Raw genomic sequence first — 25,727 nt, 5'->3', positions numbered from 1 at the left:
ACTTCGCGAATCAAAAATGTCTTAAGTATTTTGTTGTTGTTGTTGTTGTTGTTGTTTTTAGGGCCATGCCTGCTACAGGTTGAAGTTCTCAGGCTAGGGGTCCAATCAGAGCTGCAGCTGCCGGGCTTCCCCACAGCCACAGCCACATGGGATCCAAGACATGTCTGTGACCTACACCATAGCTCACGGCAACACCGGATCCTTAACCCACTGAGCAAGGCCAGGGATCAAACCTGCGTCCTCACTGAACTAGTTGGGTTGTTTCCACTGAGCTACAGCAGGAACTCCCTGTCTTCAGATTTTTGCCAGATGTCCCTTATAGGGTAGAATCAGCCTCCCCGCCCCCCGGTTGTAGATCTTCATGTTTCCTGAAGATAACAAAACATTTGGATTTTAAACGTTAAACATTTAAATATTAAATATCTCTTAATACTATGGAACTCCAGATTCTCTCTGTGTAGACCCCCAGCTTGGAAAATCTAGTCTCTGGATCAGTGATGTTTTATGGCCATTCTTCCTTTTCCTCCGCTAAGCTACAAGCCCTCAATACTGTGTGCCAGGTAGCCAGTTCCAGTTAAACAAAAAAAAATTTTTTTTTGGCTTTTTAGGACCACACCCATGGCATATGGGGGTTCCCAGGCTAGGGGTCAAATTGCAGCTACAGCTGCCCGTCTACGCCACAGCCACAGCAATGCAGGATCCTCAGGATCTGAGCCGCATCTGTGACCTACACCTCAGCTCTCGGCAATGCCAGATCCTTAACCCACTGAGCGAGGCAAGGGATAGAACCCACAACCTCATGGTTCCTCGTCGGATTCATTTCCACCGTGCCACGACGGGAACTCCCAGTTAAACAAAATCGACCCAATAGATAAATTTTAGTTGACCACGCAAGGTAAGCTATCTTTATTAATTCATCGTTGTCCATTAAAATTAATATTTTTCATCAGTATTTTGGGCATTCAGAAAAGGGAACTATAATGTCTGGATCTGGGTCAGCACCATTAGACTAAACTTTCAAGAATGGAATCAATTCTGAAAGGCAAAAAAAAGGGCATTTTAGGAAAAACAGCAGAAATAAAGGCACAAAATCCAGAAAGTACAGGGAATTTTGAAGTAGCAGTAGTTTGATCAGTTGGATTGGCATATTAGGGTAGGGGTAGAGTTTCTTGAATATCAGATTAAGGTTTTCCATAAATCTTACCATGTTTGTGATAAGCTATTACATGCTTTTAGATGGTGGTGATAGGGTAGAAAAATGGTAATAATCTGGGAAAGAGGTGATAAAGACCTGATTTAAAGTGGCAGTAGAGGAGTTCCCCATCGTGGCTCAGTGGTTAAGGAATCCAACTAGGAACCATGAGGTTGCGGGTTCAATCCCTGGCCTCGTTCAGTGGGTTAAGGATCCGGTGTTGCCATGAGCTGTGGTGTAGGTTGCAGGCTTGGCTTGGATCCCGCGTTGCTGTGGCTCTGGTGTAGGTGGGCAACTACAGGCTCCAGTTCGACCCCTAGCCTGGGAACCTCCATGTGCCACGGGAGCAGCCAAAGAAATGGCAAAAAGACAAAAAAATAAATAAATAAATCAAGTGGCAGTAGGAAAAGGAAGAGTGAAGCAGCTTATTAGTCCGGGATTAGTTGTGAGAGGAGTCAGGATACACAGAGGGCTCCATCTTGGGAAAGTAGGAGATCAACCCAGCCCCTGGACAGAATAGAGTAGTGGTGAAATGGGAGTTTGGGGAGACAGCAGATGATGAAGTACAGTTTACAGTTGTAAAAAAATATATATTCTAACTCAGCTTATCTAATTTACACACACACACACGTATATATATTTGAGGCCAAAGTAATAAAATCATTGAGTATTTAGATGTGGACTCTTTCAGCAGCCAGTATTCTGATCCCTTCCATTTCCAGTTGAGAAAGCTGCGGTCAAGGTTATATTCTCTAACAAGTGACCGAGCTGGGATTCACACAGGCCTTTTGACTCTAAATATAGCGTTCTTCCAACTAGGCAGCATTTTATTTTATATTGCCGTAATAGAAGAAAGATAACTTTGGTTTCTCCTTTATTTCTGAAAATATGAGAACAATTACTTCCATGTGTTTTCTGACCATTTTACTAATTTACTATAATATGTTGTAAATGATGTTGTATGTTGGCTGTCTAAAGTGGAAGTTGCTTGCTTCGTGTTATGTTGATTTTTTTTTCTCAACCAACCATTAAATGGCATCATATAAGAGAAGTTAAAGCCACTGTGTACCATACAATATAGCATCTAAACTGGGGCGTTTTTAATCTGAGACACTTTTGCCTGAGACATGCTAAATACGAAGAGACTAGATCCGGCGTTGCCATGAGCTGTGGTGTAGGTTGCAGACACGGCTCGGATCCTGCGTTGCTGTGGCTCTGGCGTAGGCCGGTGGCTATAGCTCCAATTGGACCCCTAGCCTGGGAACCTCCATATGCCGCGGGAGCGGCCCAAGAAATAGCAAAAAGACAAAAAAAAAAAAAAAAAAAAACGAAGAGACTAGAAACTGCGAGAGTAAAGAGGACATTAGGTCTTCCTAGATAAAGTAGACCCTGCTCTATTCACCAACTTTTATCTGGGAAAAAAAAAAAAAAATCAATCTTCTGATTTTGTCAAGTTTTTTGCTTGCTATCCTGTGATGTAGTTTGTAGGCTAGCAATGCAATTTCATATCAGTAGGTTTCTTTCTAGCTTAATTTTGGCAGCTATGTGGTATACCAATTGGTAGAATAAATGAATCACAAACTGTAAGCTTAATTTTAAAATGTGTAACAACTCTCTGTAGAAAACTTAAATATAAACATCGTTAAAATATCTGAGTACCATTCTGTAACCTTTCGTGGATTTTGGCATCTGAAGTAAGTCTGGGAGTATAAATTACAGTCCTTTATAGTTCTGTTTTATGACAACCTCAAAAATATTGCCCCAAATTGGAAAGACTAAAATAGATATGGCTTATATATTCTGTTCAGACTGACTGATGACATTTCTCACTCAAAATCAAGAAAATGTCCTCCCATTTAAAAATTAAAAAAAAAAAATCATTCACATCTTCAGCAATGTGGCAAGAGTAGTGCAGTGAACACCTATATTTGTACCTAGGTTTACCAGTTACTAATATTTTTGCTACATTTGTTTTGTAATGCCCCTTCACCCCTAAGACAAGATGTGTCTCCTAAGAGCAAGGCAGTTTCTACGTAACACCCATAAAATTGTCATAAATAGGGAAGTTTAACTTTGTTGTCTGTCGTACTATTTGGTCCAGATTCAAAATTTCCCACTTGTTCTAATCATGGCTTTTAGAATATATTCTTTTCTCTCAGTTCCTTCATGCAGGGTTGCATTTAGTTGTCTGTAATTTCCTTCCATCAGGAGCAGTTCCTTGTCATTTCTCCCCCTTTCATGGCATTGACATTGTGGAAGAGTGCAGACTAGTTGTTTTTGCAGGCTTCAGCTTGGATTTGTCTGGTTGTTTTTGTATGATTAGATTTAGGTGAAACCATTTGGCAGGTTTTGTCTTTTTTTTTTTTTTTTCGTCTTTTCTAGGGCCATACCCGTGGCAGATGGAGGTCCCCCAGGCTAGAGGTCGAGAAATCAGAGCTGTAGCTGCCAGCCACAGCCACAGCCACAGCAACTCGGGATCTGAGCCGCGTCTGTGACCCACACCACAGCTCAAGGCAATGCTAGGTCCTTAATCTGCTGAGCGAGGCCAGGGATGGAACCTGCAACCTCATGTTTCCTAGTCGGATTTGTTAACCACTGAGCCTGGACGGAAACTCCCTATTTGGTAGGAATATCACACAGGCGATGTGTTAGTTCCCAGGGCATCATATCAGACCCGCCTCATTCCCATTACTTCAAAGGAATTTACCTGAAAGTTTACCTAGTACTTTTACCTTCATACCAACTCAGTGTTTCTTTCATTTTAGGATATGCCAAGTAGTTGAAACTAAGGTATGATTTTAAATAGTTGAGGTTACAATAATTTTTTTCATGTTTAAATTGGCCAGCTGTAATGGCTGCAGCTTTTTTTTTGAAGGGTTATTCCAAAGGTAACTCTTTTATTGTTAGACATAGAAAAGTTGTGTTTTTGGTTTTCACCACTAATAAACTGATAACCCTGGTAAGACAGTGGGCTTGTGATATGCATTCTTTATAAGAATGCCCCATTGACATTAGAGTGGCATTGCGCCACCAGAACAATCCTGGATTCCACAGAGGGACCACAGATGGTATGAAGTAATTTGAAAAATTGAAGGTGTGCTTTAAGATCTATTTCTTAGAATTTATCAGATTTCAAAGGCTCCTGGCTCTCCACAGATTTCAACTTAAGGCAGTTTCTCTCAAAAAAAAACCCCACCCCGAAAACCAACAGTGTGAAAACACAGGTGTCCCTCAGTATCCGGGGGTAATCCATTCCAGAATCCACCCCCCACCCCCACCCTTCCACTTCCCACCAAAGACACCAAAATCTGAGGATGCTCAAGTCCCTTATATAAAATGGCATAGTATTTGCATGTAACCGTTGCATATTTTTCCATATACTTTAAATCATCCCTGGATAACTTATGATACCTGATACAGTGTAAACACTATGTAAATAGTTATAAATACAATATAAATGCTATGTAAATAGTTACCCATGTATGATAAATTTAGGTTTTGCTTTTTGGAACTTTCTGGAAATTTCCTCCCTCCCTCCCAATATTTTTTCTCCTTGGTTGATTGAATCTGATTGAATCTGTGGATTTGAACATTGGGATATGGAGGGCCAGCTGTGTGGTTTAAACATCCTATTAAGGTGGTCTTATTTTTAAAATGAATTGCATAATGCTGTATGAGCTGGCTATGAAGCAGAAATCTTAGCATTTCTACTCTTGTAACTAGGGAAGAGCATTTTGAATTTTAGGCAGTAGTATGTTGTGTGGCCATGACTCAGCTGACTTCCCATTTCAAATGGAATGTTCAAAACAGATTGAAACCTGGTTAAGGAATTTTATACTTTGAACCTTACAAGATATTTTCTGCAAACAGCAATTGATTGGGGTTTGTATAATAACAAACAAGATTAAACCAAGTCACTTGTTTTGCTGTCCTTACTAGTTAGTGGTTTTGAGTCACCAGCATTTATTGAGCAGCTTGCTGCAGTGATACTAATTTTATAATTTTGACATCTGTGTTTTGTTGACTTTGGTCCTTTCTTTCTCTTACTCTTTTGGAGTATCCCCCTAAAACACAGGGAAATAGAGCTTTGTGGTGTGAAATGTGCACCAATTTTAAATGCATTTTAAAGCATTACTTCACTCGTTGATAATCCGACCACACAAAGGCTATCAGAGGAGGAGTATGTTTTGCTTAATATTCTGCTGGCGAATCCCTAGGTGATATGAGGCATATAAGTGAAACTCCTACCATGTGAAAATAGAAAGGGACATAAAATGTGCGTTCTCTGTACTGCTGCAAGTTAATCATGCTCAAGCCACAGTTCTGAGCCTGTCACTCACTGTTTCTTAGAAACCTCTGCTGCCTCCCTAGCATCTCTGGAATTTAAGCCCAGACTCTTGTCTGGGCTCAGTTTATCTGTTTAGCTTTATTCCTCTACCTCTTGCTCTCTCCTTAATTGCTCCTTCTGTGAACAGCCCCTTCAATTTCTCTCTCAATTTTTTTTTTAACAGCTTTATTGACTTAAAAATCACCCCCTTTTAAAGTGTGTGATTCAGTGTTTTGGTATATTTACAGTACTGTACAATCATCACAACTACCTAATTCTGGAACTTTTCTTTTTTTTTTTTTTGGCTACACCCATGGCATGTGGAAGTTCCTGAGCCTGGGATGGAACCTGTACCACAGCGGCGACATGAGCCCCTGCAGTGACACTGCCAGGTCTTTACTCTGCTGTGCCAAAAGGGAACTCCCAGAACACTTTTTACATCTACCTCTGCCCCGGAAAACTCCCCTACGTATTAGCAGTCACTCCCTACTCACCCTGTCTCCAGCCTCTGACAACACTATATTTGCTCTATGGATTTATTTGCTTGTTCTGGACATTTCATATAAATGGAATCATAATTATGTGACCTTTTGTCTTCCTTGTTTCACTTAGCATTTTTTTCACAGTTCATGTAGCATGTATCAGTACTTGATTCTTCTTATAGGCAAAAGATAGTCCATTGTGTAGCTCTACCACATTTTATCTGTTCATCAGTTGTTGGGCATTAGTGTTGCTTTCACTTTGGGGCTTTCATGAATAATGATACTGTGACCATTCATATACAAATGTTTCTGTGGATATATGTTTTCACTTCTCTTGGAAATAGACCTTGGAGTGGAATTGCTGGGGCATTATAGTAATTCTATGTTTGACTTTTTGAGGAACTGCCAGGCTGTTTCCAAAGCAGCTGCACCTATGTTACATTCCACCAGCAACGTATGAGTGTTCCGTTTTCTCCGCATCCTCTCCAATACTTGGTAGTGTTCTCTTTGATGATAGTCATTTTAGTGGATGTTAAGTGGTATCTCAATGTGGTTTTTGTTTATATTTCCGCAGTGACTAATAACGTTGAACAGTTTTTATGTGCTTATTTGGCATTTGTGTATTTGATTGGAGGAATGTCTGTTCAGATCCTGTGCTCATTTTTAAAATTTGCTTGTTTGTTTGTTTGTTTTTAGTCGTTCAGTCGTATGTGTTCTTTATATGCTCAAGGTACAAGAACATATAAAGATACAAGTCCTCTATTAAATACATGATTTGCAAATATGTTCTCCGATTCTCCTGGGTTGCCTTTTCACTTTCTTGATGTGGTCCTTTTAAACACAAAAGTTTAATGTTTCGATACAGCCAGTTTACCTTCTTAACCATTTTTGAGTGTACATTTCAGTGAAATTAAGCACATTCACAATGTTCAATTGTCTATCCATCTTCACAACTCTTCATCTCGCAAAACTGAAACCGTGTGCCTATTAAACAGTAACTCCCTATTCTCCCTTTCCCTCCACCCTTGGGAACCATGATTTTACTTTCTGTCATTGTGAATTTGACTGTTCTAGGTACCTCATGTGAGTGGAATCATATTTGTCCTTTTGTGACTGGTTTATGTCACTTAGCATAATAGCCTCAAGGTTCATAGTTATTGTAGCACATCAACCAGCTGATTTTTGGATGTTGATCCTGTATCCTGCAGCTATTCTGAACTCATTTATTCTTCTTAATTGTGTGTGTGTGTATGTTTGTTCTTTAGGACTTTTCTGTATATAAGTTTTTATCACCTGTGAATAAAGATAGTTTTATAATTGCCTTTCCAGTTTGGGGGCCTTTCATTTATTTTTCTTGCCGAATTTTCCTGGCTAGAACCCGCAGTACAATGTTGAATAGGAGTGGCAAGAGTGGACATCCTTGTCTTTTTTCTACTCCTAAAGGAAATACATCCTATCATAACCATTAAGTATAACATGAACTGTGGGCTTTTTTAGATGGCTTTATCAGGTTAAGGAAGTTGACTTCTATCCCAAGTTTAAATGATTTTGTCTTGTCATGAAAGGGTATTAGATTTTGGTCAGATGCTTCTTCTGTGTCTACTGAGGTCATGTACTTTTATCCTTTGTTCTACTGATGTAGTATTACCTTGGTTTTCAACTGTTAAACCAACCTTGCATTCCTAGGATAAATCCCACTTGGGTTTGGCTTACAGTCCTTTTTATATGTTGCTAGATTCAATTTATTAGTCTCCTGTTGAGAATTTTTGAGTCTGTAGGGACAAGGGTTGTTGATTTGTCATTTTCTCTTGTGATATCTGTCTTTTTTTTTTTTTTTGCTATTTCTTTGGGCCGCTCCCTCGGCATATGGAGGTTCCCAGGCTAGGGGTCGAATTGGAGCTGTAGCCACCAGCCTACACCAAAGCCACAGCAACGCCGGATCCGAGCCGCGTCTGCAACCTACACCACAGCTCATGGCAACGCTGGATGGTTAACCCACTGAGCAAGGGCAGGGACTGAACCCGCAACCTCATGGTTCCTAGTCGGATTTGTTAACCACTGCGCCACAACGGGAACTCCGTAATTGTTTTATATATCCAATTCCATTTTTTCTTTTTGGCTGCAGGGTGCAGCAGCTTGATAGGGAATCTCAGTTCTCAGCCCAGGGATTGAACCCGGGCTGTAGCAATGAAAGTGCTGAATCCTAACTACTAGACCACCGAGGAATTCCCTTCACTTTTTCCTTTTAATTTTTTCCTGCTTTAGTAAGGTATGCTTGGCTCCCCCAACCCTGTCCACAGCAGTTAGTGCATTGGTGTGTGTGTGTGTGTGTGTTTTATTGAGATATAATTGGCATCTAACTTTGTGCAGTTTTAAGATGTACAACTTGTTGATTTGAAACATTTTCATACACTCGACCCTTGAACAGCATGGGACTGAACTGTGTGGTTCCACTTATGTGGATTTTTTTTTTTTTCCCCCACGCGGTACATACTGCAGTGCTGCATGATTTGTGGTTGGTTAAATCCACGGATGTGGAACTGTGGATATGGAGAAATGACTGTAGGGTTCTATGCAGATTTTTGACTGCATAGGGTCAGTGCCCCGTACATCGTTCAAGGGTCTAATGTATTCCAGTATGATTACCACTGAAGCATTAGTGAACACTTCTGTATCATGTCGCATAATTATAATTTTTTTTTTTTTTTGGTTGGGAGAACATTTAAAAGCTAGTTTCTGAGCAACTTTGAAGTATATAACAGTACTGTTGACTGTAGTCTCTATTCTTTGCATTAGATTTCCAGAACTTACTCCCCTTTTAGTTGTGCATTTGTACGGTTTGATATTTCCTCGGTTCTGCTTCCCCCACCCCCTAGCCCCTGGTAATCACAAGTTCAGCTTTTTTAGAGTCCACGTATAAGTGATACCATCCAGCATGTGTCTTTCTCAGACATATTTCACTTAGCATAACACCCTCAAGGTACATCTGTGTTGTTCGATTATATTCTATTGCATGTCTATACCATGCCTTCTTCATTCATTGATGAACGCCTAGGTAGATGTTATATCTTGGTTATTGTGAATAATGCTACAGTAAACATGGGGGTGCAGATATCTTTTTGTATCTTATTTTTATTTCTCTTGGATATATACCCAAAAGCGGGATTTCTGGGTCATTAGTAGTTGTATTTTTAATTTTTTGAGGGCCCTCCATGCTGTTTTCTACAGTGGCTGCACCAGTTTCCCACCAACAGTGCACAAGGGTTTACGTTTCTCCATGCCCTTGCTAGCGCTTGCTACCTCTTGTCTCCTTGATGATAGCCATTTTAAGAGGTGTGTCAGTTCCTTTTTCTCCTGTATCCACTCCCTTCTTTGTATCCTAACATTAACCCAGTGCAGTGTTTTTACCTCGTCTCTGAGCTAATGTTTAGTGTACTGATAGGTGCATCTCTTAAGCACTTCCTCCACAGTACCTAATTTAATCTTCAGAACAACTCTCTGAGGGAGGTACAATTGCAGACCTCTTGTAAATGAGATGGAGGCTTTAGAGAAATTAAACAAGTTGCTTACACAAATCTGTAGTGGAGTTGCGATTTAAGCCTACTTCTCTTTGGGATCAGAGCCAGAGCTCTTAACCACACGCTGTGCTGCCCAGGAAATGCTTGTTTGAGTAGTTTGGATTTAAACTGGTCCTTAAAGAAGTAGATTGTGGGTATAAGAAAGAGGGAAAAGAGTGCAGTTTGGTGGTGGATGGAGTTAGAGTATTAGTAGAAGCCAGGAAGCAGGAATTTGTATTTAATTGGAGTACCTAATGCTGGGGTAGCACAGTACCAGTAGAACTGGTTTTTGTCCCCAGAGCAGTAATTAGTTCTATTTGGAAAAGTGAGATTAACATCTGCAACAATTAGAACATGAGCCTTGTTTAAGTAGAGGTCAAGGGTGAGGTTTGTATGAGTTGGGAAGAATCGTGAAGGAACTAGTAATGAAGTTTAGCCTCAAAAGGGGAGTAGGGTAGTTTAGCAAACCAGATTTTGGGTCAGGCTTTACCATTGCCTTGTACTATACAAGTCACTGAGACTTTCCTATTCTTGGTTTACGTGTCAAATAACATCAGTTTTATGGGGTGGGATTGTGGCTTCAAAATGAGTATCTTTGAGCACCCTGTAAACCATACAGTGCCGCTGTTATGGTGGGGGATTTCTGTTAGCTCAAAATTCTCCTCTCACAAACTCTCCTCAGCCTGAGCCTTTTATTTTAAAATAGTTTCAGTCCTAGAGAAATTTTGCAAGAATAGAGCAAAAAATTCCTGGATATCCTTCATCTGTATTCCACAAATGTTAATATTTAATCACATTTGCTTTTCCATTCTCTTTTTATGTGCATACTGGTGGTTTTTTTTTTTTTGGTTTTTTTTTCCTGCACTGTTTGAGAGTAGCTTAGAGATATGATGTCCCTTTACCCCTAAAAACTTAACTATTTCCTAATGTTAGCCATAAAAAAGAATGAAATAATGTCATTTGCAGCAACCTGGGTAGACCTAGAGATTATCATACTTGGTGAGGTAAAGTCAGACAGAGACAAATATATAACATCACTTATATGTGGAATCTTTTAAGGAACAGGATTCCTGTTGTGGCACAGTGGGCTAATGATCTGGCTTGTCCTGTGGCAGTGCCAGTTTGATCCCCAGCCCAGTGGGTTAAGGATCCACTTTGCCACAGCTGTGGCGTAGGTTGAAGCTTGTGGGTCTGATTTGATCTCTGGTCTAGGAATGTCCATATGCCTCAGGTGCAGCCAAAAAAGAAAAAAAAAAATCTAAATGACAGAAATGAACTTATTTATGAAGTAGAAATAGACTCATAGACATAGAAAACACATTTATAGTTACCAAAGGGAGAAAACAAATTTATAGTTACCAAAGGGGGAAGGGGAGAATAAATAGATTTGGGATTACCAGATACACACTGCTATATATAGGGCACTGTGTTCAATATCTTGTAGTAACCTATAATGGAAAATAGTCTGAAAAAGGATATGTATATATATGTATGTATATCACGTTTGTATAACTGAATCACTGCTGTACACCTGAAACACTGTGAGTCAACTATACTTCAGTTTAAAAAAAATAAGTATTTTTTGGAGTTTCTGCTGTAGCACAGTGGGTTAAGAATATGACTGCATGCACTGTGGGGGTGTGGGTCAGATCCCTGGATCACAGTGGGTTAAAAAGTGTTTCCTAATATCAAAGACATTGTCTTAGTAATTCCATTACCATGATCAAAACTGGAAGTCTTAATACAGTCTTAATAGCAAATCTGCAGACCGTACTCAGATTTTGCCGGTTGTTTCAATAATATCTTTTAGAGCAACCAAAAAACCTTTTTCTGGTTAGAGATACAGTCTAGAAATACAGGCTGCATTTAGTTTTTCTTTTATCTTTTTCTTGTTAGTGCTGCACCTGGGGCATATGGAAGTTCCCAAGCTAGGGATTGAATTGGAGCTGCTGCTGCAGGCCTATGCCACAGCCACAGCATAGGCTGAGATCCAAGCTGCGTCTGCAACCTACACTGTAGCTCGAGGCAATACCAGATCCTTAACCCACTGACAGAGGCCGGGGATCAAACCCACCTTGTCATGGATATTAGTAGGGTTCTTAACCTGCTGAGCCACACCAGGAACTCCTGCATTTAGTTTTCAAGGTCATTTAGTCACCTGTATGCTGGAACAGTTTCTTGGTCTTTGTTTTTGAAGAGTACAGGCTGGTTACTTGGTAGGATGTTCCTTTGTCTGTATTTGTCTGATGTTTCCTCTTGATTAGATTCACATTATGCATTTTTGGCAGGAACAGCAGAGAACCAATGTTGTGTTTTGCTTAGTGCATCATATTAGGAGGTGCCTAATAGCCATTTATCCCATTATGGGTGGTGATTAACTTCAACTACTTGGTTAAGGTATGGTATATGCCAGGTTTCATTACTGTAAAATTAGTACTTTTCTTTCCCTATTTAATAATTATATTGTTGGGAGAACTTTGAGACCATGTGTCTTATTTCTCATGGAGATTCTTGTCTGGAATCAAGGATTGCCAAATAGCGATTTTTCTAAATTCATTATTCTTACTGCATTCATTGAAATTCAGTGGTAAGATCTATCCTGTTATCCTATTCATTCATTCATTGGTTTGTTTGTTTTTTAATTAAAAAAATTTCTTTTGGTAGTGTTCATGGCATGCAGAAGTTCCTGGGCTGGGGATCAAACCTGTGCTATAGTTGTAACCATAGCTACAGCAGTGACAATGCTGGATCCTTAACCCACTAAGCCGTGAAGGAATGCATGAATTCTTTATTCAATGGGTTGTAATCCTTTACTAACATTATTTTATTGCTCAGATTCTGAGGTCAGTAGAAGCCCCCTTGAAGCTCAACTTCCTACTTTTTTCTTTCTTTTTAAAATGTATGGCTGTACATAACAGCATGTGGAAATTCCCAGTCCAGGGACTGAATCTGAGCCACAGCTGCAACCTGTGCTGTATCCTTTAACCCACTAGGTGTTCGGCTGGAGATCAGACCCGCACCTTTGCAGTGACCTGTGCCACTACAGTCGAATTCTTAACCCACTGTGCCACAGTGGGAATTCTTCAACCTCCTATGTTTTGAAGAGATCCAGACTGTATCATCTGGATCTTTTTTTCTGTTTGTTTTGTTTGAATGGCCACACCTGGAGCATATGGAAGTTCCTGGGCCAGGGGTCGAATCGGAGCTGCACTGAGCCTTGGCAACGCCGGACCCGAGCTGCATCTGCACCCTACACTGCAGTTTGCAGCAACACCGGATCCTTATCTCACTGAGTGAGGCCAGGGATCGAACGTGCATCCTCGTGGAATCTATGTTGGGTTCTTAACCTGCTGAACCACAAAGGAACTCCTCATCTGGATCTTCACTGCTACCTCATCACATACTACCTTCCTATTTTCTCCTCTTTCTTAAGAGGAAGATATGCTGATTTCATTACCGCCTATGCCTGCAAAACAAAGCTTTTTGCCTCTGCTTTAGGGTTTAAAATCAGTGCCCTCTGGAAATATGCAGTGTTGCTGCCATCCCTTTTTCCTCTTTTCTCCACGTATTTCTGTCACAACTAGGTATTTTAATTAGTCTATGTGTATGCTTCTGGAATTCCTTTGTGCAAATACAAGCACATGGAGATATATATTCTTATGTCTTCCCCCTTTTTAACGCGCAAGATAATATACTGAACCTTAGTTTTTCCCCGTTGACTCTACACCTTCCAGATCCTTTCATATCAGAACAGAGAGACCGTCCTTATCTGTTTTACAGCAACACGGTATTCCATTTTGTGGACGTATCAGTTTTATTTAACTACTTTAATATTTGCAGGTATAAACTACCTGTGACTGTAAACTAGTCTCTCTTGTGTTATCCCATCTATTACCACCTTCTTTGATATCTTTATTCCTTAATCCCTTTTCTACTTCCAAATTAGTACTAATCCTTATTAAAAAAAAAAACTTCATTTATATCCTGTTTTTTTCATATCGTGGCTGCATTTCTGAAAATCTGATCATTCTTAACCTATTTTTGCAGCAGTTGGTTTTCCATCTCTACTATCTGGTGATACTATAGCTTCAAAGGTTACCAGTGACTTCCTGTTGTGTAGTAGTAGCCTGGCTTTGGTGGTTCATTTAGTTGTAGGAGGACGAGAAGGAGGAAGGACGAAGAGGCTGACAAGCAGAGAGGAAAAGGAGAATCAGGAAGGCTGGGAGAAAATAAGGTAAGGTGTAAGGGGGAAAGTAGAATAGGTGTGAACAACATTTTTGGCAGGAGATGTGAGCTTATCTTCATAATTAGCTTGTAACATACAACTGGCTTCTGTGTGAAGATGAGTTGGCTTATGGTAGGTTGTGACTTACAGGTTAGTTGGGCCCTCTGGAACGTTGCCTCCTATTTTCCCTGTCCCATTATTAGCATTTCTAGCAGCAGAGCCTCCGTTTAAAAATTTTTGCTCTCAAAAATCTGGAGTTGTCGTTAACCTGTCTCTCTTTTGTCACTTGCTAATGTTGTCAGCTATTCCAGTTTGTTAGGACTGTCTTGAATTTATCCTTTTCATTTCATTTCCACATCATGGTTCAGGACGTTGTGCTTTTACTTGGAGTCCTTCAACACCTTAATTAGCAAATTTATTTCACTTTCACCCGACGCTTTTCCTCCTTTTCTCTATCCCTGTCAGTACTGGCCCCTGAAATTGGCGTGCTCATAAGTGTCCGTGTCCTTCTGTGCTTCCTTGCCTGAAAAGGCCCACCTTTCTGTAGAAATCCTGCCTGCTCTTTAAGACCCAGATCAACTCCTTACTGCTCAGTAAAACTTTCCTTAGCTATTAACAGCTCATATGCATGTCTTACTTTCCTAAGTTTGCTTACAACCTCTACCAAATGGTTGCTTGTTTCTGTATTTCAACTGTGTTCAGTTGTTGTTCCTATAAAATTATAGGTTTTTCTTTTTCTTTTTACGGCCGCACCTGCTGCATATGGAAGTTCCCCGTCTAGGGGTCGAATCAGAGCCGCACCTGAGGCCTAAGCCACAGCCACAGCAAGGCCAGATCTGAGCCGTGTCTACGACCTATGCTGGATCCTTAGCCCACTCATTGAGGCTAGGGATTCTGCATCCTCATGGTTCTTAACCCACTGAGCCACAATGGGAACTCCCAAAATTGTAGTTTAAAACCGTGTGTTCTACTTGGGTTCTTCCAGTACACATTAGACTGCTTGACTTACAGAAATCCCTAAGCACACTCTTGCTGATTTTTTTTTTTTTTAATTTTTTATTTTTTTTGGTCTTTTTGCCATTTCTTGGGCCGCTCCTGCGGCATATGGAGGTTCCCAGGCTAGGGGTCGAATCGGAGCTGTAGCCACCAGCCTACGCCAGAGCCACAGCAACGTGGGATCCGAGCCGCGTCTGCAACCTACACCACAGCTCACGGCAACGCCGGATCGTTAACCCACTGAGCAAGGGCAGGGACCGAACCCGCAACCTCATGGTTCCTAGTCGGGTTCGTTAACCACTGCGCCACGACGGGAACTCCTTGCTGATTTATTGATTAAACACTGTGTTAAAAATAGGTTGTTATTAAATAATTTTGGATGCAGAGAGTCAGCTTACCCAGGTACCCTAAGGGTTTGCTCCCCTCTGCTTCCTTGCTTAACTGTGGATAAGTACTTTTTAATAGGATTTTCTTTTTGTTTTTCTAACATGATAAACTGACCTGGGCCTTGACCTTTTTTCAACTCAGCAGTGTGTCCTAAAGAGCTTTGTTTTTTGGGGGTCCCCAAGATCACTTTCAGGTTTGATGATTGATTCACTAGGAAGGCTTGCAGGGTTCAGCATACAATTGTACTCATGGCTGTGAATCATTACAGTGAAAGTATACAAAACAAAATCCTTAAAGGGAAAAGGCACATTGGACAAAATCTGGAGGAAAGCAGGTGCCAGCATCCAAGATGTCTATCCCTGTGATGTCATGTAGGGTGTGCTTAATTTTTCTGGCATCAAATTAGGACAATCTGTGTAAAATATTGTTAGAGATTCAGTGCCCAGGGTTTTTATTTGGGGCTGGTCATGCCCAATATTACCAAGACTCCCAATTGCTAGAAGGAGAGTAGATTTTCAGCAAACCTGTATGTGTGTACTGAGTATACCCATGTCATTTACGGGTTGGTGGGACCCTCCCTGAAGTCCAAATGCCTTTACACCAGCCAAGGGCCAACTTTGCAGTCCTTTCTTAGGATCACAGTCTCAGACCTGTTGTGTTAATTCTTCTTTTGTACACCATGGAAATCTAGTATCTACCACCCCACCCCAACCCCCCTTTAAACGAATGTGTGGTGGTCCATTGTATAAGCACATTATCATTTGTTTAACTTTTCCCTGTTGATTCGCTTTTAGGCTACTATTTTGCAGTATCTATTTTTGTGTATTTCCTTTTGCAGTCTTGGATGGAAAGTGATGGGTCATAACAGTGATGTGTAAAGTTTTAATATTGATAGATACTTCCAAGTTGTTCATCAGAGGTCTTTAGTAGTCTGTATTTCTAACAGTAGTTTACAAGAGTATCTTTCAGGAGTGAGTGTTTTTTAATGATACTCATGTTGGGAATGTAGGGAAAGCTGGCAGGCAAGCATGAGGAAGAGCAGGTCCAGGCAGGGCTTTCTAGATCTCAGGTGTGTGTCCTGCTGCCATTATGGACACTTATTTGCCTTATCCATTCACTTCCTGCTCCCAAGGCTCTTGATTCTCACATTCACCCACTTCACAATCTCCCACCTTGTTGCTTTTAATCTTTGGTGTGGAGGCTTGTGATTGTTTTTTATTGTGGAAAATTTCAAAGATAACACATGAATAGAACAAAATAAAGATCTTTTTTATGTGACTGTTACCCAGTTTCAGCAATTGCCAACATTTTGTCAATCTTGTTTCACTTTACCCTTTTCCTTTTTTGGGAGGATGGGGTGGGGTCTAGAGTAGAAAAACCAAATCCTAGGCCTGGTGTTTTTTCTCTTTTTAGGGCCGCACCCATCGCATGTGGAGGTTCCCAGGCTAGGGGTCAAATCAGAGCTGTAGTCACTGGCCTGTGCCACAGCCACAGCAATGTGGGATCCGAGCCACATCTACAACCTACACCACAGCTCACAGCAAGGCGGGATCCTTAACCCACTGAGCGAGGCCAGGGATTGAACCTGCATCCTCATGGATGCTAGTCAGATTCGTTTCTGCTGAGCCACAACGGGAACTCCAGGCCTGGTGTTTTAAAAAACGTTTTTTGGGGGGGAGTTCCCGTCGTGGCGCAGTGGTTAATGAATCCAACTAGGAACCATGAGGTTGCGGGTTCAGTCCCTGCCCTTGCTCAGTGGGTTAACGATCTGGCGTTGCCGTGAGCTGTGGTATAGATTGCAGACATGGCTCGGATCCCGCGTTGCTGTATCTCTGGCATAGGCCAGTGGCTACAGCTTCGATTCTACCCCTAGCCTGGGAACCTCCTTATGCCGAGGGTGTGGCCCTAGCAAGGAGAAAAAAAAAAAAGTTTTTTGGTACTGATTTACAAAAACAGTGCATGCTTACATGACATTTTAAGTAGGGGTGTATTTTTTTAAAAACCTTAACCATTCCCCTAAATACGTGATTCAGTTGTGAGGTTGCTCTAATGCTCCTAGTTCAGGAGGGTATTTTCTTCATCTTTTCCTTAATATGAGGTTCTCCGGACATACAGACAACTTAAAAAATATATGGGCTGACACTGTTCACAGTTCTGCAGATTGCCTTTTTTTATTTAACAGTGTGTTAGGGGCATTCCTTCAAATCAATAAACAGATCAACTACTTTTCAGTACAAAAAGCTATGCTGGAGTTCCTGTCGTGGCACAGTGGTTAACGAATCCAACTAGGAACCATGAGGTTGCGGGTTCGGTCCCTGCCCTTGCTCAGTGGGTTAACAATCCGGCTTTGCCGTGAGCTGTGGTGTAGATCGCAGACGCGGCTCAGATCCTGCGTTGCTGTGACTCTGGCGTAGGCCAGGGGCTACAGCTCCAATTGGACCCCTAGCCTGGGAACCTCCATATGCCGCGGGAACGGCCCAAGAAATAGCAAAAAGACAAAAAAAAAAAAAAGCTATACTATTGCGAAGCCATTTCTCTGTTGATGGACATTCAGTTTTTCTGCTTTTCAGCCCTTGTAACCTTTGCAGTGAACTTTCATATGGATATGGCCTTTTATACTAGTGCTTTATTACTGAAAGATACTTCCTGAAGAATGAGGTGGCTGGTTAGACTATGTATAACTTTAATTGTTAAAATTATTACCACACTACTTTCCAAAAGGTTATAGTAGTTTTCAAGAAGCAATATAAGAGAGAGCCTCTTAACTTTTATTTTTGCCAGCACTACATATAATCCTTGAACATTTTTGCCAGTGAAATTAGTATTAAAATAGTACAGCGTTATAGTTTTTTGCCTTTATTAGAAAGGAAACCCAGCAATTTATTTTAAAAAAAATTATATATTGAGTTGGGGTTATATTAGCAAATGCAAAACTTGGTTCAGTGCTAGAAAATCCATTGATATAGTTAATCATAATAGCAATCAAAAGACAAAAATTCTATAACTATTTCAAAAGATATAGAAAGGAAATCTAAAAAAATGGCATCCATTCAGGACCAAATCTCCCACCAAACCAGAAACAGAAAGCAGCTTTGTGTGTGTTTCCCCACCCCAGCTGCATATAGAAGTTCCTGGGCTATGGATTGAACCTGCCCCACAGAAGCAATCCAGCCCTCTGCAGTGACAACACCAGATCTTTAACTCACTTTGACACAAGGGAGCTCCCTTTACTTTTTAAATATTAAAATTTACTCATTTAATATTAATACTTGAAACGAATTTTAATATTTATTCACATGACTCAAACTGAACTGTATGAAAAGGTTTATACAGTGAAACCTCCCTCCCTCTCTTGCCCCCATATTCCGAGTTCCTCCTGCCCCCTCCCCCACAGTTACTATTACTTCGTTTCTTTCCTTTTTGATTCCTGGGCCAGGGATCCAAACTGTGCCACAGCAGCCACCCAGGCCACTGCATTGACAGGGCTGGATCCTGTCACAAGCAATCTCCACTGTTAGTTTCTTAAGTGTTCTTTTAGCATCATTTTAATTCACATACAGACTAATGTGAATACATATCCTCTCTCTTGCTTTATACACAAACTATAGTATATACTCTATCATGCCCCTTCCATTTTTCATGAGTGGTTTGTTTGTTCGTTTTTTAAGGACAGGCATTTTTGCTCGTTTCTGATAGCTTTTTAGCCACCTTCCTGTTTCTCTCCTTAAAAAAAACCCAAAAAACAAAAACCTGTTGAACTCCTCAAATATGGCCTTCTTCACTAGTTGTGGTCTAGTTGTTTCTCCCACAAACATTGACAAAGTAAAAAATACCAAAATTGCTGTCTTAAATTTATCACCAATGCCTGGTCCCCCCTTTTAAAACCAGTTACTTTTCAGTCTTTGTCTTTGAGTCTTTTGCTGTTTTTTGCTCCTGATTATACATCCATGGTTCTTGGAACTCCGGTACTTTGTGTTTCCTGTAGGAAATAAAAGGATTATGGAGGCACACCATCTGGAGAAAAGATAAAAGTGAGAAGATCTGTCACTTACCTTACCTCTGTGGCTTCTGAAAGGAGAGCTAGTCCTTTATTTTGGAAAGTATCATGGTGTAGGGAAAAGGAAAGGCCATGACTTGGATAACCTCGATTTGATTTCTGACTCCATCCTATACTAGCCATATGACCTTGGACAAGTTTCTTAATCTTTCTGAGCTTCAGTTTATTCATCTATAGAAGGGAATTATCTGTACTTAGAATTTGTAAGGGACAATGGGAAAATATACATAAAGCATCCAGTGTGGTCACTGTAACATTGTAATCACTCAGAGGTGTATTCTCATTCCTGGGTCCAGAACTTGCATATTTGAGGAGTCCTGCTCTAACCTTCAGTGGATGAAAATTGCTGGCTGGAGTGTTGTCTTTGTGGAGCATGGATCAATATGACAGACCACTTAGACCTATCAGATCCATCACCCCTTACTCATTTTGATAGGTAAGGTGAGTGGTAGAATCAGATGTCTTAATGAATCTCTACTAGCCTTTAAATTCTGAAAGTCAAAGCGTTTGGGGCACAGGTGGTATATTTATATGTTTTTTCCCCCAATGGCCTTTTTTTTTTTTTTTTTTTTTCGTTTTTTTTTGCCATTTGTCTTGGGCTGCTTCCGCAGCACATGGAGGTTCCCAGGCTGGGGGTCGAATCGGAGCTGTAGCCGCCAGCTTATGCCAGAGCCACAGCAACGCAGGATCTGAGCCACGTCTGCAACTTACACCACAGCTCACGGCAACGCCAGATCCTTAACCCACTGAGCAAGGCCAGGGATCAAACCCACAACCCCACGGTTCCTAGTCGGATTTGTTAGCCACTGAGCCACGATGGGAACTCCCCCCAATGGCTTTCTGAAGGCGAGGTGAGAAAAGTGTGGTTAGTTGATGGTGATGACGGTGTTGAAGAATAGGACTTTTTTTTTCTCTCATGCTTCTGGTATCAGCTGAAAATACTTCCTTGAGGAAATAGAGTACATCTTTTAAGCCTAAAAGGCCCATTTGGGGCCAGGAAGACATTGCTAATGTCATCACAATCCTTCAAAATGAAGTTTGAGAATGGAGGAAAACAATTCCAGAGAATTAGCACAGGAACATCCCAAAGAATAAAAGTAGAGAGACATAGAACAAGTTTAGACAGGGCTTGTCTGTAATTCACAGGCAAACACAAAGAAGAAATGCTGAAGATTCCTGATGTTTCTGCATAATTAATAAGTGACCCCAAACTGTCTTGACGAAAGTAGGTCTTTGGGGTGCCACTGAGAATTGGTGAGAGGGATTTCTGACTAGGCATTTGAGTGTTTACTCAAATGTGTTAGGAACTCTTCTTTAAACCTTATAAAAATGTTACGAAATAGATGCATATGGTAATACATCCCTCCCCAGCTTTAGTGAAGAAACAGAGGCTGAAGAAGTTTAGGGCTAGTAATCAGCTTTTGAGTAACATGGCAATGATATGGCTTACTTGCCTTTGTTTACTAATTTTAGTCTTTCTTTCATATGTTGTGACTGTCTCACTCCTCGGCTTCCAGGGCTATAATGAGTGAGCTTGCTCACTCTCATTGCCTCCCTCACGCAGAAAGCTAGAGTGAGTCATGGTATAGTTGGCTTGAATCTGTTTTGCTGCTACTCTGTTAGCACAGGACAGTGCTGCTTTGAACAAAATAGTAATGAAATACAGCAACAGTTCTTATCCTCTTTTTCCAACTTCTGATTTTAGCCATCATCTACATTAGTAGACTATCATCACTTATACATACTGTTACTTTGTTTTTCACTATCTGCCTGCATCTCCTCTCAGTTTCTTCCATCAGCAAAGCCAGCTTAAGTTTTGTGTGACCTTATTGGAGTGCATCTACAGCACCCCTTCTAGTTTCTTATGTATTGTCTGTGTTTCTCATTTTATCTTCTGCTGTATCCCTACTGCCATATTCATTCCAGCCTTAATAATTTATTTACAGTTCCTTAAATGTGTAGTTCATGTCCCTTGAATCTCTCCATCTCTGATATTCATAATGTCCTCTCTAGAAAGCTTTCTCAGGGCAGAATTAGGGGCTTTTTCTTTTTGTGTGGGTTTTCTTTGAGTAATGATTTTTGGTTGTCTGTTGATAATTATGAATGAAGGTTTAGGTTCTAGACTCTAGGGCAATTAATCTAGGTAATTTGAGTACATTTCCTCCAGCATTGCATAGACTTGGTTGTCCAGTAGCTCCCTTCTTTGAAGGAGTGGGGATTCCTGAGGAGGAGTTTGTGTGTGTGAAGAGTGTTGATTGGCGGATTTCACCTTAAGAACATTTCTTTGGTTTTAGGCTGGATTTAAATACGTTTGCTACCTGTGGCCATGTATCCATATAGGGATAGAAAGTGGACGGGAGAAACTGAGTAGTTGTGACCTTTCTATATGCCGTCTGTGCTCCATGCCTGTATCAGTTCAGTCAACTCTGATCTTGGAGCCTCTCTGGAGCTCTGCCAGAGGATGACACATACAGCCACTTAACACATCTTTTGTGTTTATTCCTAAGTTGTAGCTTCCTTTGCTCTTGTTTATTCATCAACTCTGAATAGATTTAGTACCTTTTCCTTATCTTTTCGGTGAGATAGAGTAGAAAGGAGGAGGCGAACACACTTGCCCAGTCATTTTTGAAATCATTTTGAAATATTGAGCCCTAGGTTCTTTTTGCACATTTCTGATTTTAAGAATTGAAACAAACTTATAGAATGAGTTCATTATGGATTGTTTCCTCAGTATTGATAGAATAGTTTGGAATGTTTATAGGATATGAAATTATTATAAAGCTTAAATACAAGCCATCAAATTACGAGTAAGTTGTGTTCTAAAAATAGGTATAAAGCTTTTTAGAACAATGAGAGCTGAAGATAACCCTGGATACCTGGGCAGCAGAGGGTTATGGGGGAGGTTCCAGGCATTGCCATTAGCAGTGGATATTTGGATAATAGATAATTGGGGCCAGAAGCAACATGACTCTGCTCATGAGAGGTTGTTTATATTCTAGAATTGGAGGGAATAGCTGGTTTCCGAATGTAAAATTTGCTGACTTTTGGATGTCTTCTTGATATAATGTGAAGATAAAAAGCTCTACTACTGGTGACTTACTGACTAAAGAAAAGTAGCATACACTGGTTAGATTGAAGTTTCAAGTTGTGTTTTGTTTCACCGAACGATAAAAAGAGTAATTTGCCATGTCTTTACTTCTATTATTAAAGAGTGAAAATGAATCTGTATGCAACATTATTTTTATTTTTTGGGAAAGTTAATTGCAACTGTGTGGTTCAGGGATTTAGTGCAAGAAGAAGAACAGTTGATGGAAGAAAAGAAAAAGAAAAAAGACGACAAGAAAAAGAAGGAAGCTGCTCAAAAGAAGGTAGTATATGTATAAACTAATTTTCTATTAAGCAGTTTAAACATAGATTAAAGAAGAAAATTATTCTTATTGGATTATTTAAAGCATTTGATTGAATGTTTTAACTTATGTGGCGGTTCATTGTAATACTTAACATCTTTGAGTATGCATATGTAGTAACTTGCTAAGTGTGTACAATGTAATGCATAGTTATTTAATCTTGCCAATAGTTTTCTCCCCCCCTCCCCCCCCCCCCGAAGGTAAGTTCTTTTTTGTATAGGTCTTTGTTTTTCAGTTAGGTGTTCCTAAGTTTTCATAATACCTAAATCATTTTATAAGTGAGAAGAACGTGGAATTTGTAGCTGCATAGAGAGGATTTGAAATCCACATAGCATACAGAACAGTGTGGCCTTCAACTTTATTTAGCCTCTCTGGGCCTTAGTTTCCGGGTTTTGTAAAATGTAAGTTGAATTAAATAAGGTGACATAATATATACGCATAATAATACACATAATAGGAAGTAAAATAATAAAGGAAATAGTAATAAACATAAAAGGAAATAAAGTTTTTAATAGGAAATAAAGTGTCAATGTCCTTTTTTTCTTTTTATTTAGTACCTGGGCTGCTTTTTAAAATTTTCAGGTTAAATTAGCATATTTAAATGTGAGGATGAAGGCAAAACTGCTGCAAAACATCTGTCCAAAACTAGTGAAACCAGCACAAATTGTGGAAAAATAAAAGTTACGTCTATAATTATAAAAGATTTTTACAAATTAATGCTAAAGGCTGATGCCTGTTAACTAAGCCAGGCACTCATCTCCTACTGTGTCAGGGTTTCAAGGACCTAGAAAAATATTCTAAAAAAGCCAATGAAGTTAAGGTTCCATATCTGTATTCTAATGAATTATGACTTTAATTTTAACATATACCCTTTTTTTAGATACTAGGAAATAGATAATAGACTATAGCAGCATACTTACCTCCCCATCATGTAGTAGGGAAAAACTCAGGATATAAAGCTATGGCAGGTAGGGAACTGTTGAAGCACATTGAGAAGTTCTCAACTCAGTCTGAAATGGGGTAGAAGGATAGGAACATTTTCATAGCATAGAAATTAGTCAAGTGAATAAGGAGCAGAATAGAAAATGGTTCCAGCAGTATAAAATTGGAGTTAAGCATCTATAGCCTGTCGTACAGGTTTTGATTGGAGGGAGTTGGTGGTTGGAAGGAGCCAAGTGTAGAAAGGTCAGGGGAATGAGACTGGAGAAGTTTGTTGTAGCTGTTGGCACCTCTCCCAGTTCGGCCACTGGGTATTGGGGAAAACACTGAAGACATGTTAGTAGAGTGACGTAAAAGTTTATATTTTAGAATGGTATTTAGAAAATTGTGGAACTGGATTGGAAGGGGTGGAAACTAGACATATACTGATAAAGAGACTATGAAAAGAGTCCACAGAATTTGTCAAAAGGACCTGATAGAAGGGTAACCTAGATTGAGCTTAGGTTCCAGATTGTGTTGGCTAAGTACATTTTGGGGAGCAGTTAACCAGGTTAGGGGACACACAGAAAGGGGAAAAGAAGAAATACAGTGCAGTTTTGGACTTGCAGAGTTTAGGGTATGATCAAGCTAGTAAACTGGGGAGGGGCGGAGTTCAGAGCACCGTGGAGGATTAAGAGTGATGAGTTGGTAGACTAGGTGAGCCTTGGTCTCAGCCTTTTGATTCCTCAGGAGTGACTGGAAAGAAATGCATTGGTAATTGTTACAGGGTTTAGAATAGGTTCCTAGTAGAGAGTTTTGGCATCGATCATACCTTTAGGCCTCTGTGAGAGGCCTGCTGGTATACAGTGGTCTTTGCAAGTTGATCAGTCTTTGCTTCGGATTTGTTATGAAAAAGTATTGTCCTGTGTAAGTCTGAAGTTGGAGGCAAGGCTTATCAGACCCTTGTTCCATGGTGTGAAGGCCAGTTACTTAGTGAGAAGAGCCTTTAAAAAAACTTGAGATTTATTGAGGATGATGGCTTGGGTATACTTCACACAGAATCATTAGTTGAGCAAGCATCCAAGGTGAGGCATCAGGTCTTGGTGATCTCTGCTTTTAAGGATTACAAGATTTAGCTTCTAAGTCAGGATGTATGTGAAATGACTAGAGAAAGGGCCTAAAATTTTTATGTAATGAAGCATGTTTATTTGGAATTTACTCTATTTCTGAGGAAATTCTAAGAAAGGGAGGAGTCACTTGAATAATTTGCATTGTGGTTTTTTTTAATTGAGGTATAATTGACAGAAAACATTACAGTAGTTTCATGTGTACAACATAATGATTCAATATTTGTATATATTGTGAAATGATCACTGCAGTAAGTCTGGTTGTGTAGCCATACAGTATAGTTGGATATTTTTTTTTTTCTTATGAGAACTTTTAAGATTTTAAAAATATGTAATGTAAGTATAATTTTTAAGACGTAACAGATAATGACTCATTGTTATCTTTATAGTTTTGCATCAAATCTAAATCACCAAATCAGTGTCTTTAACACACAAATGATGATTTTTGTGGCATTTGGCCTCTTACAAAATCCGAAGTGACAGTTCTTCATAGTCCTTACCATTCCATTCCTGCCTCACCACATGGTTTCAGTCTCCCACCCCAGCTGTGTCCTACTGGGACCATCATCACAGGCTGAGAGAGATGGAGAGGGTTTTTTTTTTTTTTTTTTTTTCTTTTGCCACATCTTCAGCATTGATGCCTATGTATTCCATAGACAGGGTAATATCTAGTGACTGAACACAACATAAAGGAATATTTATTACTTCTAATAAATGTTAAATTTAGTAGACTAAGCTGCCACTGTAAATAAGGCTGTTCTCCAAATTCCAGATAACCAGCTTATGACCAAATTTGAGTACAACCCATTGGTGAAGTGAGGACAGCTGGTATTCCTGTAGGCTGTTACCAAATAGCTCTTAAAAAACAAAACAAAGGGGAAAATCTCCCAACTTGGCACACTTATGTCCCATATGAAAGATGGTGAGTCACAGATGTTTTAAGGCAAGTTTCCTCGAGCAAGCTTGCCTTTCGTCTCTAGTAGGAGCCAGCAGGTGTATCTGGGTAGGTGACAGACATCTACATAAACCATTGAGACAGGCCTGTTTATATA

At 40.1% G+C, this 25,727-nt stretch overlaps 1 protein-coding gene across 7 annotated transcripts in view; it reads left to right on the top strand.

Annotated features, from left to right (window-relative positions):
* The window catches only part of TNRC6A (trinucleotide repeat containing adaptor 6A), a 109,967-nt gene that overhangs the window by 3,112 nt on the left and 81,128 nt on the right, over nt 1–25,727 (top strand). For all 7 annotated transcript variants that reach the window (XM_047780287.1, XM_047780285.1, XM_047780283.1 and 4 more), the window contains exon 3: nt 22,504–22,591. In XM_047780287.1, coding sequence (XP_047636243.1) covers nt 22,504–22,591 — 88 coding nt within the window. The remainder of the gene's footprint in view (nt 1–22,503; nt 22,592–25,727) is intronic.

The sequence above is a fragment of the Phacochoerus africanus genome, chromosome 5 (assembly GCF_016906955.1).
Source record: "Phacochoerus africanus isolate WHEZ1 chromosome 5, ROS_Pafr_v1, whole genome shotgun sequence".
Classification (NCBI taxonomy): Eukaryota; Metazoa; Chordata; class Mammalia; order Artiodactyla; family Suidae; genus Phacochoerus; species Phacochoerus africanus.
This window is presented reverse-complemented; position numbering and strand designations above follow the sequence as displayed.